This window comes from Vairimorpha necatrix, chromosome 7, assembly GCF_036630325.1.
Source record: "Vairimorpha necatrix chromosome 7, complete sequence".
In the NCBI taxonomy this organism is placed as follows: Eukaryota; Fungi; Microsporidia; family Nosematidae; genus Vairimorpha; species Vairimorpha necatrix.
Window position 1 is genome coordinate 948,501 of NC_088822.1, and position 13,360 is coordinate 961,860.

At 27.6% G+C, this 13,360-nt stretch overlaps 11 protein-coding genes across 11 annotated transcripts; 8 read left to right on the forward strand and 3 right to left on the reverse strand.

The window, feature by feature from the left end:
• Positions 1–542: 542 nt before the first annotated feature.
• Positions 543–1,073, reverse strand: VNE69_07206 (ribosome biogenesis protein NIP7; the record flags this gene model as incomplete). The annotated part of the gene is made up of 1 exon (XM_065474213.1): positions 543–1,073. One exon carries the CDS (start codon positions 1,071–1,073, stop codon positions 543–545), a length of 531 nt encoding a protein of 176 aa, XP_065330285.1.
• Positions 1,074–1,408: 335 nt separating this feature from the next.
• VNE69_07207 (ribosomal protein uL15) lies at positions 1,409–1,735 on the forward strand (the record flags this gene model as incomplete). Its single annotated transcript, XM_065474214.1, has 1 exon — positions 1,409–1,735. One exon carries the CDS (start codon positions 1,409–1,411, stop codon positions 1,733–1,735), a length of 327 nt encoding a protein of 108 aa, XP_065330286.1.
• Positions 1,736–2,093: 358 nt separating this feature from the next.
• Positions 2,094–2,597, forward strand: VNE69_07208 (DNA repair RAD51-like protein 1; the record flags this gene model as incomplete). Its single annotated transcript, XM_065474215.1, has 1 exon — positions 2,094–2,597. The coding sequence occupies one exon, from the start codon at positions 2,094–2,096 to the stop codon at positions 2,595–2,597; it is 504 nt and encodes a 167-aa protein (XP_065330287.1).
• Positions 2,598–2,648: 51 nt separating this feature from the next.
• On the forward strand, positions 2,649–2,987 carry VNE69_07209 (DNA-directed RNA polymerase II subunit RPB9; the record flags this gene model as incomplete). Its single annotated transcript, XM_065474216.1, has 1 exon — positions 2,649–2,987. The coding sequence occupies one exon, from the start codon at positions 2,649–2,651 to the stop codon at positions 2,985–2,987; it is 339 nt and encodes a 112-aa protein (XP_065330288.1).
• A 39-nt stretch (positions 2,988–3,026) lies between these two features.
• VNE69_07210 (transforming growth factor beta regulator-like protein) lies at positions 3,027–3,626 on the forward strand (the record flags this gene model as incomplete). Its single annotated transcript, XM_065474217.1, has 1 exon — positions 3,027–3,626. The coding sequence occupies one exon, from the start codon at positions 3,027–3,029 to the stop codon at positions 3,624–3,626; it is 600 nt and encodes a 199-aa protein (XP_065330289.1).
• Positions 3,627–3,740: 114 nt separating this feature from the next.
• Positions 3,741–5,678, forward strand: VNE69_07211 (cleavage and polyadenylation specificity factor subunit 3 (CPSF3); the record flags this gene model as incomplete). The annotated part of the gene is made up of 1 exon (XM_065474218.1): positions 3,741–5,678. One exon carries the CDS (start codon positions 3,741–3,743, stop codon positions 5,676–5,678), a length of 1,938 nt encoding a protein of 645 aa, XP_065330290.1.
• A 31-nt stretch (positions 5,679–5,709) lies between these two features.
• Positions 5,710–6,255, reverse strand: VNE69_07212 (uncharacterized protein; the record flags this gene model as incomplete). The annotated part of the gene is made up of 1 exon (XM_065474219.1): positions 5,710–6,255. The coding sequence occupies one exon, from the start codon at positions 6,253–6,255 to the stop codon at positions 5,710–5,712; it is 546 nt and encodes a 181-aa protein (XP_065330291.1).
• Positions 6,256–6,555: 300 nt separating this feature from the next.
• Positions 6,556–7,908, reverse strand: VNE69_07213 (kinesin-like protein; the record flags this gene model as incomplete). Its single annotated transcript, XM_065474220.1, has 1 exon — positions 6,556–7,908. One exon carries the CDS (start codon positions 7,906–7,908, stop codon positions 6,556–6,558), a length of 1,353 nt encoding a protein of 450 aa, XP_065330292.1.
• Positions 7,909–9,064: 1,156 nt separating this feature from the next.
• Positions 9,065–9,931, forward strand: VNE69_07214 (uncharacterized protein; the record flags this gene model as incomplete). Its single annotated transcript, XM_065474221.1, has 1 exon — positions 9,065–9,931. The coding sequence occupies one exon, from the start codon at positions 9,065–9,067 to the stop codon at positions 9,929–9,931; it is 867 nt and encodes a 288-aa protein (XP_065330293.1).
• A 69-nt stretch (positions 9,932–10,000) lies between these two features.
• On the forward strand, positions 10,001–11,566 carry VNE69_07215 (armadillo-repeat protein; the record flags this gene model as incomplete). The annotated part of the gene is made up of 1 exon (XM_065474222.1): positions 10,001–11,566. The coding sequence occupies one exon, from the start codon at positions 10,001–10,003 to the stop codon at positions 11,564–11,566; it is 1,566 nt and encodes a 521-aa protein (XP_065330294.1).
• Positions 11,567–11,770: 204 nt separating this feature from the next.
• On the forward strand, positions 11,771–13,150 carry VNE69_07216 (ATP-dependent RNA helicase Has1; the record flags this gene model as incomplete). Its single annotated transcript, XM_065474223.1, has 1 exon — positions 11,771–13,150. One exon carries the CDS (start codon positions 11,771–11,773, stop codon positions 13,148–13,150), a length of 1,380 nt encoding a protein of 459 aa, XP_065330295.1.
• Between the last annotated feature and the right edge of the window lie 210 nt (positions 13,151–13,360).

The window sequence follows — 13,360 nt, forward strand, 5'->3', positions numbered from 1 at the left end:
TGTAAATGTATCAATTTTAACGCTCGAATGAATCTTGTACTGGATATAATTAATCTGAATACACTACTAAATTATTCATATATTTTCTATCCCGTATGTAATGTTTAGGTAGGATTGTTATTAAGATTTTTTAGTTTAGACCAAGTAAAAATATGTTTGCGCAAGTATTTTTCTTAAGCAAATGAAGTCTCTTGTATAAATTGAGCAGACAATGGTACTTAAATCAAGAGTAGCAAAAAGTAGAGTTTTCTGCAAACTTTATTTAAGACCAAAGTAGATTAACCGGGATATTAAGAAAAAAATAATATGAGTAAAAAATTCATTCTAAAGGCAATTTTGGAGCATACCGTTTATAAATGATGATAAAACTATTAAGTTGTTACATAAAATAATTAGTAAAGAAGCTCTTAATATAAATTCTAAAAAGTACTTTAATATCGAGAATATACACAAATATTAACTCTGATATTACGCTCTGTAAATAAAAAAAATGCAAAATTTTTTAAAAAGTTTATTTTTAAATATTTGTTTTTTTATTTATTTTACGCTATATCTTTTTCTGATCTCAAATATTCCCCATTATCCCCTTGACGTATTACAGTCAGTTGATATCCCTTGGCTTCTGGATATTTTTCTGGTTTTACCGCACAAATTCCATATCCAAGGCAGACATCTGCTTGATTATAGACAAACACTCCTGAGTTGATAGGTATATTCTCAGATAATCTATAAATATGAGATTTCAGAGCATTATTTCCATATAAAAAATTCATCTCTGCGCTATTTTTAATCCAGACTTTATTAATTGCGTATTGTGAAAGTACTCGTATGCCCGACACGCAGATTCTAAATTTTTCGCTTTTTGTAAATTTCCCTATGACTGTGCCAGCGTAGACAATATTGTCTTTGGGGATTGACGACATGTATTTGATAAGATTATTAGGAACAAGAAGCACTCTTTTATGATGTAGAAAAAAAGATTTATCTTTGAGAAGGAAGTTTATATTGTCGCCAATAAAAAATTTTAGTTTGGCGTATAATTTTGTTTTTTCGTCTAAAGTTAATTCTTTCATTAAAAAGGGGATGAAAAAGAAATTAGAAGTAGCAGAAATTTGACTTATCGAAATAGCGCTTTTTAGTCTCGTGTAGATATAACCATATATTTTATATAAACACCCCAACTTATAATTATCTAAAAAAAGACTGTTTATATTTTTTTGAAATTTTCATCTTCAAATTTTTTCTAAAAATTTTACCCCATAAAATGGTAAGGGGAAATTTTGTAATTTAGTTAAAACATGTTAAAAAGACCAGAAAATTACGTGGACACGTTTCACATGGACATGGAAGAGTAGGGAAGCATAGAAAACATTCTGGTGGCAGAGGAATCTGTGGTGGTCTTAAGCATATGAAGACTTGGTTCCAGAAATATCATCCAGATTATTTCGGAAAGAGAGGACACAGAATTTACCACAGAAAGAAGAATGACGAATGGGCAAGATGGATTTCTGCTGCTAAATTGTGGTCTTTAATTCCTAAAGAGACAAGATACGAGTTAATTGATAAGCAACAAGAAGGTGTCCCAGTGATCAATTGTAGAGATTTCGGGTATCATGTAGTTGTAGGTGGAGAACTTTCTCTTGATAGGCCAGTCGTAGTCAAAGCAAGGAAGTTTACAGAAGGTGCTAAAGAGCAAATTGAGAAGGTAGGAGGAAAATGGATAATTTGTCCTTAAAATAAATTTTATTTATTTTTTGACGTACTCCCTTAAAGACTTATATTATGTCGATTTGGGTTTATTTGGTTTTTTCAAATTTGTTCTTCTTATTGACGCAACTGTTACGTTTATATTTTTTTATTGGCGCTGCTTTTTTTTTTATATTTGCACTTATAAATTTATTAAATAGTTTATTACATAAGAATATTTAAAGCACAGTATGTCTTGGCATTGCTCATGGGAATTGGCTCTTTACAAATAATGTTTCTATGTACTTTTTTCAACGACACCTCTTCTTTGTAAGTCGCCATTCTGGCTAGTGCGCTTTACATAAAATTTTAAAAATACTTTTCATTTTTTATCTTCCCCTTTTGCTATGACCACTTGGTCTTTTAATTCTCATACTTTTACAAAATGTTCAATCACTGAAATTCTTGTAATTCCATCTATAGAAGTTCACAAAATTTTAGTAGAAATTAGCAGTCAATTTTCCTCTGTTTTTTTTCTTGACACTATTGGAAATTTGACTATTTACAATGATTTTTATTCTCTAAATCTCAATATAGTCACAGTCACTAGTATAAGGAAATTTCTTAGAGTTCTTAAAGGCTTAAGTAATTCAAATACTGAATTATTAATCATTGATTCCGTTTCTTTCCTTTCTGATGTAAATGTCCCCGTCTATACACATTTTTATTCTTTACTTAGTTCACTTTGCACTAAAAACAATTTAACTATAATTTGTACAAATCATTACAGAAATACAACAAAAAACTGTTTTGGGCCAAAGCTGGGCGTCGTATGGAACAATTTAGTCACCCATAGAATTTTTTATAAATATGAAAAAAATAAAATAACTTATGAAATTACTACTAATTAAAATATCTTTGTCCGTTATTCATTAAAAAGTTATTTTTTACCCTTTTTTATTATGAATAGCGAATTTTGTAAGGAATGTAATAATATGCTTTATCCTAAGGAAGATAACACAGACAGTGCTATGATGCTCATTTGTAAATCATGTGAAAATGTACAAGAATCAACAACTAACAGACTGTGTTCTACATATTTTAAAAGTAGAAATGTGGGGTACAAGTCATACGCCAAAGCCTTGGCCCACGACCCGACACTCCCTAAAATCAAAATGAATTGTAAAGAATGCGGGAATAATGTGGTGGTATATTTCCAGAATAAAGATATAGAAGAAGAAGTGGCCTTTGATTTGGCGTACATTTGCACAAAATGTTATAATTATTGGACAAAACAATAAAAAATTAATATTGTAAAAATTTTTATTTTTTTTAACCCTATGAATGACAAATCAATTTTATTGAAAAAAATACATGAAGCACTTTCAATTAGAGACACTTTAAAAAAGAATTTAGAAGATAGAGAAAATGATCTTGTAAATATTGAAGCCCATATACAAGCATTTAATACAATTTTGTATGGTAAAAATAAAAAAGAAATTGAGACCTACAATGTAGTGCCAAACTACCACATTACAACATTTCCGATATTTTTGAAAAATAATAAACACATTTTGTCTGTTTTTAGCATCGGCGTACCTACCAAATTTCCTTTAAAAAGTAAAAAACTTGAACAAATTTTTTACACGGTAGGTTACAAAAGTAAAAGATTGTATTATAAATATAAAGGATATCCTGATGTAGATGACGACTATATAATTTACAATTGTAGAACATTATATGAAGATAATCATCTCATTTTTGAGATTAAAACTGATGACGGGTTGACAATCAAAGGAGATGGACGAACAGTTTTTGAAGAATTTAGAAGTTTGATGATTTACCCATTTGAATATACGACGACTGAAGAATTCTTTGGAATGTGCAGTGAAGAAGTGAATTTACTTATAAGAGATAAATATGACTTAGGAATAAATTAGAAAAAACTTGTATTTATAATATTAAATTTAAAATGAACTTTATTTTATTTAATTAAATAACCGTATTAGACAATATTTTTTTCTTTGTCTTCTTGATAAATTTCTACCCATAAAATGGATAAAATAAAAATTAAACCTTTGGGCGCAGGATGCGAAGTTGGAAGATCTTGCATTTTAGTTTCTTACAACAATAAAAATATTCTTTTAGATTGCGGGGTACACTCTGCCCATACAGGAATTGCGTCTCTGCCCTTCTTAGATTTAGTTGATCTCAGTACCATAGACGCGTGTTTTATCACACATTTCCATTTAGACCACGCCGCCGGTCTTCCCTACCTAACAGAAAAAACGAATTTTAAAGGGAAAGTGTTCATGACACACCCAACTAAGGCGATTTTACGCTGGATGCTCAACGACTACGTGAGAATTATAAATGCAAGTTCAGATGTAGATTTTTATACAGAAAAAGATTTAATAAATTGTTATAATAAAATTATACCTATAGATTACCATCAAGAAATTAATATTGAAGGTATAAAAATCATTGGCTTAAATGCTGGCCATGTTTTAGGCGCGGCGATGTTTTTATTAAAAATCGAAGAATCTGTTTTACTTTATACTGGTGATTATAGTAGAGAAGAAGACAGACATTTAAAAGCGGCAGAAAGTCCTAATTGTAAAGTACATGGGCTTATTACTGAAAGTACTTATGGGGTACAGTGTCATTTGTCTAGAGACGAAAGAGAAAGTAGATTCACTGGTACTATTACTAAAATAGTAACGAGAGGCGGTCGATGTCTCTTGCCAGTGTTCGCACTTGGGCGCGCCCAAGAATTACTTTTAATTTTAGATGAGCACTGGGCTAATAACCCGCATCTTCATAATATTCCGATTTATTACGCGTCTGCGCTCGCTAAAAAGTGTCTTGGTATTTACCAGACATATATAAATATGATGAATGATCGTATAAAAAAGATTTGTCTAATAAAAAATCCATTTGAATTTAAACATGTAAAAAATTTAAAAAGTATTGATTATTTTGAAGATAATAGTCCGTGTGTAATTATGGCCAGTCCTGGTATGTTGCAAAGTGGCTTGTCTCGTGAATTATTTGAGAAATGGTGTGGAGATCGACGAAATGGAGTCATAATTCCTGGGTATTCTGTAGATGGCACATTAGCTAAAGAGATATTAAATGAGCCGAAAGAAGTCATGTCAATGAAAGGAAATGTTTTAAAGCTTAATATGTCGGTAGATTACATTTCTTTTAGTGCTCATGTCGATTTCGCTCAGAATGCTCAATTCATCGAGGAATGCCAACCTGACCACTTGTTTTTCGTTCACGGTGAAGCGAATGAAATGAATCGACTTAGGAATGTCATAGCGCAGAAAAATGAAAAGAATAATGTTCAGATGGAATTATACACTCTCAAGAATTGCGAAGAAGGATCTTTTGATGTAAAAAAGAAGACTGAGGCCAGTATGATCGGCGATGTAGAAGGCGAATTCGAAGGAGTTTTAGTTGAAAATCTTGGAGACATACAAATTTACAAGAAAAATGACTTGTCAGAGTTAAAACTTAAAGAAGTCGTTTTTGTTCAAAAACAAAAGATTCCTTACAATTGTACGCCGTTTTTAGTTAGACAAGTTTTATTTGATTCATTCGATGAAGTCGTAGAACAAGGCGATACATTGAAAATTAGAAATATTAATATAAGTATAAGAGACGATGACGTCATATTAGAATGGAAGAGTAATTATGTAGATGACGTCATAGCTCTAAGTATAAATAATAAGATACAAAATATAACAAATAATGTTAAAAATATTAAGATGAATAAAAAGTCAAAGAAAGATATTTTAGTTGATTTCTTAAAATCTTCATATTTTGTCGAAGAACAAGAAGGAAGAATCAAAGTGTCTTCTATAAACGAAGAATTATTTATAAATTTAAGCGACCTTACAATAATAAATAAACAAGAAGAGAGTAAATTACATGAAGGAGTAAGTCGAATAATTAGTAAGATCGAGAATATATTTAAAAAGGCTTAATTATAAATTTGTAAATATTTTTTTATACATTTTAATATTTATTTTTATAATATCTGTCTGCTTGTATGAAAGGGTTGTTACTTAGACAAGGAATTATGTCTTCTTCAATTCTCATGTGAATAATATTTCTCTCCTCGTTTTGATCGTCATTTTCTTTTTCCATTGAGTTCTTATTTTTCTTATAATAATATTCAAATTTATTTTTAGGGTTGAGTTCCCGTTTCTCGATTTTATTGCACCATTCCAGTAAACCTGAAAAGGAGTAAGTTCTTTCTTCTTTCTCAGTTAATTTTTCCTCTTTTTTAACGGGTGTGTTATTAAATAAAACTTTAGTACCAAATATTTCTTCAATGGGCATTTCTTTCCTTTTATTATTTGTTTCTGCCTTTTTATTTTCGGGTTGGGTTTGTGTTATTTCTAGATTAATAGATTTATTTTCAAGTTCGTCATCTTTGACATTATTTTTTGTCGTTTCCAATCTTAAATTGTTAATTTCTTCCTTGTTAAAATTAATAAATTGTGTTTTACTTCTTGTTGACCTCCTGGTAAATTTTCTGATTTGTTTATCGTCTTGCATTTTCGGGGTGCAAAAAAAATTTATAAAATTAATTTTTAAATATTTTTTATTATTAATTTATGTTTTTTTAACTAAAACATTTACATTTTTTTCAAGTAACAATCTTCATTTATTTTTTTATACATTTTGTTGAAATTTATTTATATTTTGTTTTTTGTATTTTTACTTAACTAATCTATTCTGTTTTTTATTTTTTTATATATTTTGTTGAAATTTATTTATATTTTGTTTTTTGTATTTTTACTTAACTAATCTTTTCTGTTTTTTATTTTTTTACATTTGACTAACCTATTTTGATTTTTATTTTTCTATTTTTTTTAATTTCAAATTAAACATGTGTTTTTCTAAGATGAAAATGTCCTTCATATTTTTATTTGGACATTTCTTAAACATGTTTATTATCATTTTCTCTAATGTTTCTATCCTGTCTTCATACAATTTTATCTTTTTATTTTCTAGTTCTTTAAATGGCTTAACATCTTCAACAATAAAATTTTCTTTTATTTCTTGTTTTTTAATAATAAATTCTTTCATTTCTTCCATGTTCATTCTCTCTGATATTTTTGGTTGATGTTTCATTTCTTGTTTCTCAATATTAATGTCTTGTTTTTGTTTCATTTTTTGTTTCTCATTTTTTTCAATATTATTAGAATTTGCCTTTATTTTTTCTTTAAGATCTTTCACCTCTGGCTTTTCCACATCATTAGAGTCATTGTCTTCTATTTTATCTGCAATTTTGATCTCTTCCGGTATTTTTATTTCTTGTTTTGTTACGATTTTCTTAAGATCTAAATTTGATAATCTCGCTCCAAAATTTAATGTAGATATTGTCTCCTCAATACAATCATCACTCGGCGATATAGCGCACAGTGCTACAATATTCGTATTTCCATCTAAAGAATTCTGTAATAATCTCGTAAGCTTCGAATCTCTAAATCCCAAATATTTATTATTTTTTAAATTATTCACTACCGTACACAGTGCCAATAAGCTTTTATTTATAAACGCGCCTTCTGCTCTTCTATTAACATTTAATGATGCCTTCTCTGATCCAGCTAGATCTATTAAGTTAATTATTATTTCTATATCGTCTTTCTTATACTTGATCTGGAATATTGTGTGTGACCTACTACTTCTATTATTGTATTCTGTACTTCCATATCGCCTATTTACTTCGCATTTGTCTATAAACTCTTTAGCATCTTTCATATCTTTGATATTTGTCAAAGTTAGATCATTTATAACTGTTTTGTTATTAACATTATATATTTTAAGTTCTTTGCCTGTTGATAGATCAAATATTTTCTCGTTATATATTTCTATATAAGACACTTGTAATAAATAGTCTAATAATAAATCTTGTAAAGATAATAAAATCATACCATTGGATTTGTCGCCCAACATCGTGTAGGTCTTGCCACTTCCTGTTTGGCCATAGGCGAAAATAGTGCAGTTTGAATCGCTTTTGATTTTTTGTTTTATACATTTTTTATAGACTTCGTAGTTGTTTTCTTTATATAAAATGTTTATAAAGTTGTCATATAATATCTCTTTATCTTCGTATAGTCTAATTAGTCTATTTTGAGTGTGTTTCCAGACTCTGTTAGTTTTCATGGGATTAATACGTATATGGACTTCTATTTTGTCAGACATGTAGATGAAGTGCATCTTGAATTTATTTGATGCCTAAATATGAAACTAATATGAAATGTGTTTCATATGTGATTGTATAATTTAGATACAGGTGAAACGACATATTACAGAAAATTAGATTTTAATATTTTAAAATATCTATCTTTTAAAAAAAAATTATAGTAATAATTTACTAGATGTTATTAGAATGCATATTCTGAGCGTCGTCCATAAGAATATTTTTACAGGTGTTGATAGTATATATTGTTTACCTAATAAGCTCTATAATAAAATGATATTTTGGCCTACAGGATTTCTACTTTAGCATTTGTATTCCAGACCAGTGAATTACAGCTAGCCCCTTTCGGCGCCTGCCTTTTCCTTGAAGTATGCTAGTTGTCATTTTAGATAAACTCTAAAGTACTTTCCAGCACAAAAAACTGAATATACGCCTCAAGGAAGAGTTAAGTTTCTCTACAATATTTACTATATTTTTAGCCAAATTATATCTCCTAACGAATATTCCTGTACAAATTTTGTGTTTTAATTGCAAGAATAGAAGGGGTTCTTTAGCTTTTCTTTTTCAAACATAGTAAGTCGATCCTGGTTGGTTAGTCCAACTTTTTTATAGATATTTCACCTTTATTCTGCTCTTTTTGCAATAAAGATTTATATTTTATCTTGAAAAGTACCATGTTTTTTTTCCTATATAATTGTTACTCCAATATAAAATATCTTTCAGGTGTCTAAAAAACATGGATCTGCAATTCGCTCAGTAATAATCTATAATTGATCATCAAGAAGTCTAAAAGCGGCATTCCGATTTAGAAAGTATTTGTAGATTCTATTTGAAGACAATATAATACTTTATATCTAAAATTCAATGTACTTTGTTCTTTTATGGGGTATAAAAACTTCCTTATATAAAAAAGTCCCATAATAATTACAAATCTTACCTGATGCATTATTAAATTTATAACTATGGAAATATTCTGGCTTAAGCAAGCATATCCTTTTTTTTGATTATGTCGATAATAGGCACATTCCGAAGTTAAACTTGTCTATTTTTTGTGCTTATATTGCCTAGTATCATAGAATATGTCATTTCCTTAAATGCTAAATTTTAATATTTTGTTTTCTTTATGCTGTTTATTTTTTTCTTTTTTTATAATCCAAAATGTTTGATGTTCAAACCAAAAGGAATCAGAAAAATGAATTACTAAAAAGAAAGAGAGTTTTAGAAGATTTAATCAGACAATTAGTAAAAGACAATATCAATAAAGTTAAACAAATAATTTCCACTTATAAAGATACAAATATTTCTATACCTCATGATTTCCCTGATTCTGTTATAATCAACAGACTTGATTCTTGGATTTTGCAGCTTAAAAATTTAAGAAACAAACAAATTCTAAATGAAATTTACACCAAACAAGATGAAGATTATAATGAACACATTACAATCTACAAATTACTAAAAGATACAATTTTATCTCCAGTTAGTTGTAAGAATGATGTTATTATTAAGACTTGTAGTATTAATTTACTAAATGGGAATATAAAATATTCCCATTTGGATTCTTGTTCTGAGTTCGTCTCTCCTGTAAAATGCCCCGATTTTCCAAATATTAATAATTTATTTGATAAACCTTTTATTCTTAAAATCAAGGAGAAAGAATATTTTCGTAATTTGTTTAAGATTAAAGTAGAAGGAGTAATTTCCTTGTTTTCTAGTCTCGAAGAATTTAGTGAAGACGAATTGGTTTGCATTTTTAGCGAAAGAAACAAATTGTCAAATCATGCGCATAATTTTATAAATTTGGATGAATTGACAAATTTAGAAATGCATGAGTATTTGGAAAAAGAAGTTTTAAATTACAGAAATTTTTTGTTTTCTAAGAATTACACAGTTAAAAAGAAGGCCGTTCTTATTAATTTGTTAATTTTAGGAATTCCTTATTTTATTGGGAAATTTGATCTTTCATATTTTCAAGATACTGATGAATTTTATGATGTTTATTGGATCAATGAACAATGTAAATAAAACTTTTTCTTGCACTTTTAAGTTTTAATTTTATTTCTTAATTTTTGTTTATTTTTTTTGTCCCTAAAAATGTCTTCCATTTTAAACTGCATAAATGAAGTCGCTCTGCTCGTCAACAAAAAAGAAGACGAAGTGACATGGTCAAAAATAGACAAGATCTTCTCAATCTTGAAAGACGATCTTTCTACTAAGGAAGATTGTAAAATCTTCCTTAATAAATCCATGGATTTACTTTTAAGATCAATTTTATCTGAAAGGTCTAAATTGTCTGGGACTTCTCTAAATCTTCTTAAAAAGATTTTTGATATTCTAAAAGAAGAAGTAGGAAATATTCAGAATATTTTGTCAATATTATTTAGACTAAGTGGTAGAAGTAACAAGATAGTTTACAGTAGAGCACATGATGCTATACAACATATTAGTGAATATATTAATTTATCAGAGTATTATAAAGTACTTACAGAATATTATGAATCAAATAATAAAAACATAAGACTAGGAGTAATAAAAGCCATAGAAAAAGATCAAAGCAAAGAAGAGAGACCAGATAAAAATAAAAACATTTTACAAATTGAGAAAATTATAGAAAAAGGGAAAAATGACCTCTTTTTAGAAATAAGAAATATTTGTAAAAATATGAAAAAAGAAACAGAAATTTCAAAAAATCCCATAGAAAATATACAAGAAATAATTAAGTCGCCAATTAGACACTCTCCATTTAAAAAGATACCAAAAATGGAAGAAAGCCCAAGTTATAATAAAATTATAGAATTAGGAAGACAAGTAAAGACGATCACGAAAGAGAAAAAAATAGAGAAAAAAGTCAAACCAATAATTTTCAAATCAGAGGTGAAATTTATAAAAAAGAAGAAAGAAATTCAAGACGAATTGACTCCTAAGAAATTAGACAAATATTTGAATAAATATAGAAACCTGTATGGGAATATTTTAGAAGAGAAAGAAGAAGAAATAGAGATGAGTGATTTAAGTAAAGAAATAGAGAACTTGTCACTTGTAGAAGAAAATAAATTAGAAGAATTAAATTATGAGTACACAATAATGAACTCAGACAAGACCAAAACCAAACTAGAAGAAGACCTGAAAATAGAAGATATAGAGAATGAGATAGTAGAAGAAGAAATAGATAGAGATGTACTTGAGATAGTAGAAGATGAAATAGAGAGAGATGTACTTGAGGCAGTAGAAGAAGAGAAGGTAGACAAACATGCGATGAACGAGCATGAGGCAGTAGAAAATGGGATGAAAGAGCACGAGGCAGAAATACAAATCCAAGAAAAAGAAATAAAAGTAAAGAAATCAGAAATAAATCAAAATAGATTCTCGTCTCTTCTATTTGCCGACAAAGACGAATGTGTAATTTACGACATAAATGTAGAAAGCCCAATATTTAAAAAAGAAGAAAGTAAAAATCAAGAACCCCCTACGGAAAAAAATGAATTAAAAGACTCAGTAGATTCTACGCCTAAAAACTGCCCAAATTCAACCCTAAAAACTGTAGTAAATACGGCAGTAAGCTCGTCATTTTTATATTCAAATGAAAATTCAGTAGATTATACGAAAATTGACTCTGTAATTGAAGTAGATAAAAATTTATTTAATATGAAAAAAAATTAAAAAAAAAAATTTAAAGAAAATCTTAAATAAAAATTTTATAAGTAAATTTATTAAATATTTGCGGATTGAGTTATATTTGAAAATATTTTAATACTCAAAAAATTTTGAACGAGCGAAACAACATTTAAAAAGAAATTATTAAATGTAACTCATTCAAAAAAAAACAATAAAATTTTTAATATTTTTTTTTCTAATTTGTCCCCTATGTCAAAACTCCTTTTTTCAGAAACTTCTTTAAATTCAAAACTTAAAGAAATCTTAGAAAAAAACAACTTTCTTACTCTAACTAACGTACAAGAAAAAACACTGCCACTAATGCTAAATAATAAAGACATAGTAGTACAATCACAAACAGGATCTGGTAAAACTCTGAGCTTTGTCTTACCAATACTCCACAATTATCTAAAAAACCAAACATTCTATAAAAATCATCCTGTCTGTTTAGTTATCGTACCAACCAGAGAACTCGCTTTACAAATAGAAGAAGTTTTTAAAATGTTCGAAATAAAAACTAGATCATTTATAGGAGGATATGAAATAGAAGAAGACTTAAAAGATATAAACAATGACTATAAAATCATTGTAGGAACGCCTGGGAGATTATTGGAAATTATAAAAAAAAATTCTAAAATTTTTTCAAAAATATCAAATTTAATACTTGATGAAGCTGATAGACTTATAAATCTAGGATTTAAAGAGAAAGTACTTGATATCGTCTCATTATTACCAAAATCGAAAAGTTGTAGCTTCTTTTCTGCGACTATAAACGAAGATATAAAAAATTTATCAAAATCAATACTAAAAAATCCTGTGTTTGTTGATAATGTAGGGAACGAAATACCTGACAACTTACTTATAAGATATTTAAATCTTAAAAGTAACGAGAAACTGATTTATACTTTGGAATTGGTAACAAATAAAAAGAGTATTGTGTTTTTTGCAACTTGTAATCAAGTGGATTTTTTTTATGATTTTTTAATAAAATTTGGCAAAAAAAATATCTACAAAATTCATAGAAAAATGAAACAAGACGATAGAAACAACGTCTATAAAAATTTTTATGACCAAGGTGAAGTGTTATTGTGCACTGATGTGGCAGCAAGAGGCATAGATTTTAAAAATATAAATTTAGTAATACATTTTGATATACCAAGTGACTATAATAATATAATTCATAGAAGCGGGCGAACAGCGAGAAATGGTCTAAAAGGCGAGTCAATATTATTTGTCATGCCTAATGAGACGAGTTATTTAGATTATTTGAGTATAAAAAAATTAGAAATAAAAGAAATTCAATATAAAAATTCTTTACAAATAGAAGAATTGAAAAAGATTATGGATGACGAATTGTATAAATTATCAGTTAAAGCGTTTGTGTCGTATTTTAGATCTTATAAAGAACATTCTTTGTCTTATATATTGGATTATACGACATTAAATTATGATGAATTGGTAGATTTGTACATGTTGAAAAAAATACCAGGAATGACAGAATTAAGAAATGTGGAATTTAAGAACTTTCCTAGAGAGAAACCTATTGAGGAAAAAAGACGAAAGTCAAAAAAGTCAAAAAAAAATAAATAAAAAATTTTAAGTTATTTTTTAGATTTTTATTTAAAAAATAACAAATGTAATAAAAAAAAACAAATTTGAAATAAAAAATTTTAAGTTATTTTTTAGATTTTTATTTAAAAAATAACAAATGTAATAAAAAAAACAAATTTGATAAAAAAATAACAAATTTGAAATAAAAAAAACAAATTTGAAATAAAAAAAACAAATTTGAAATAAAAA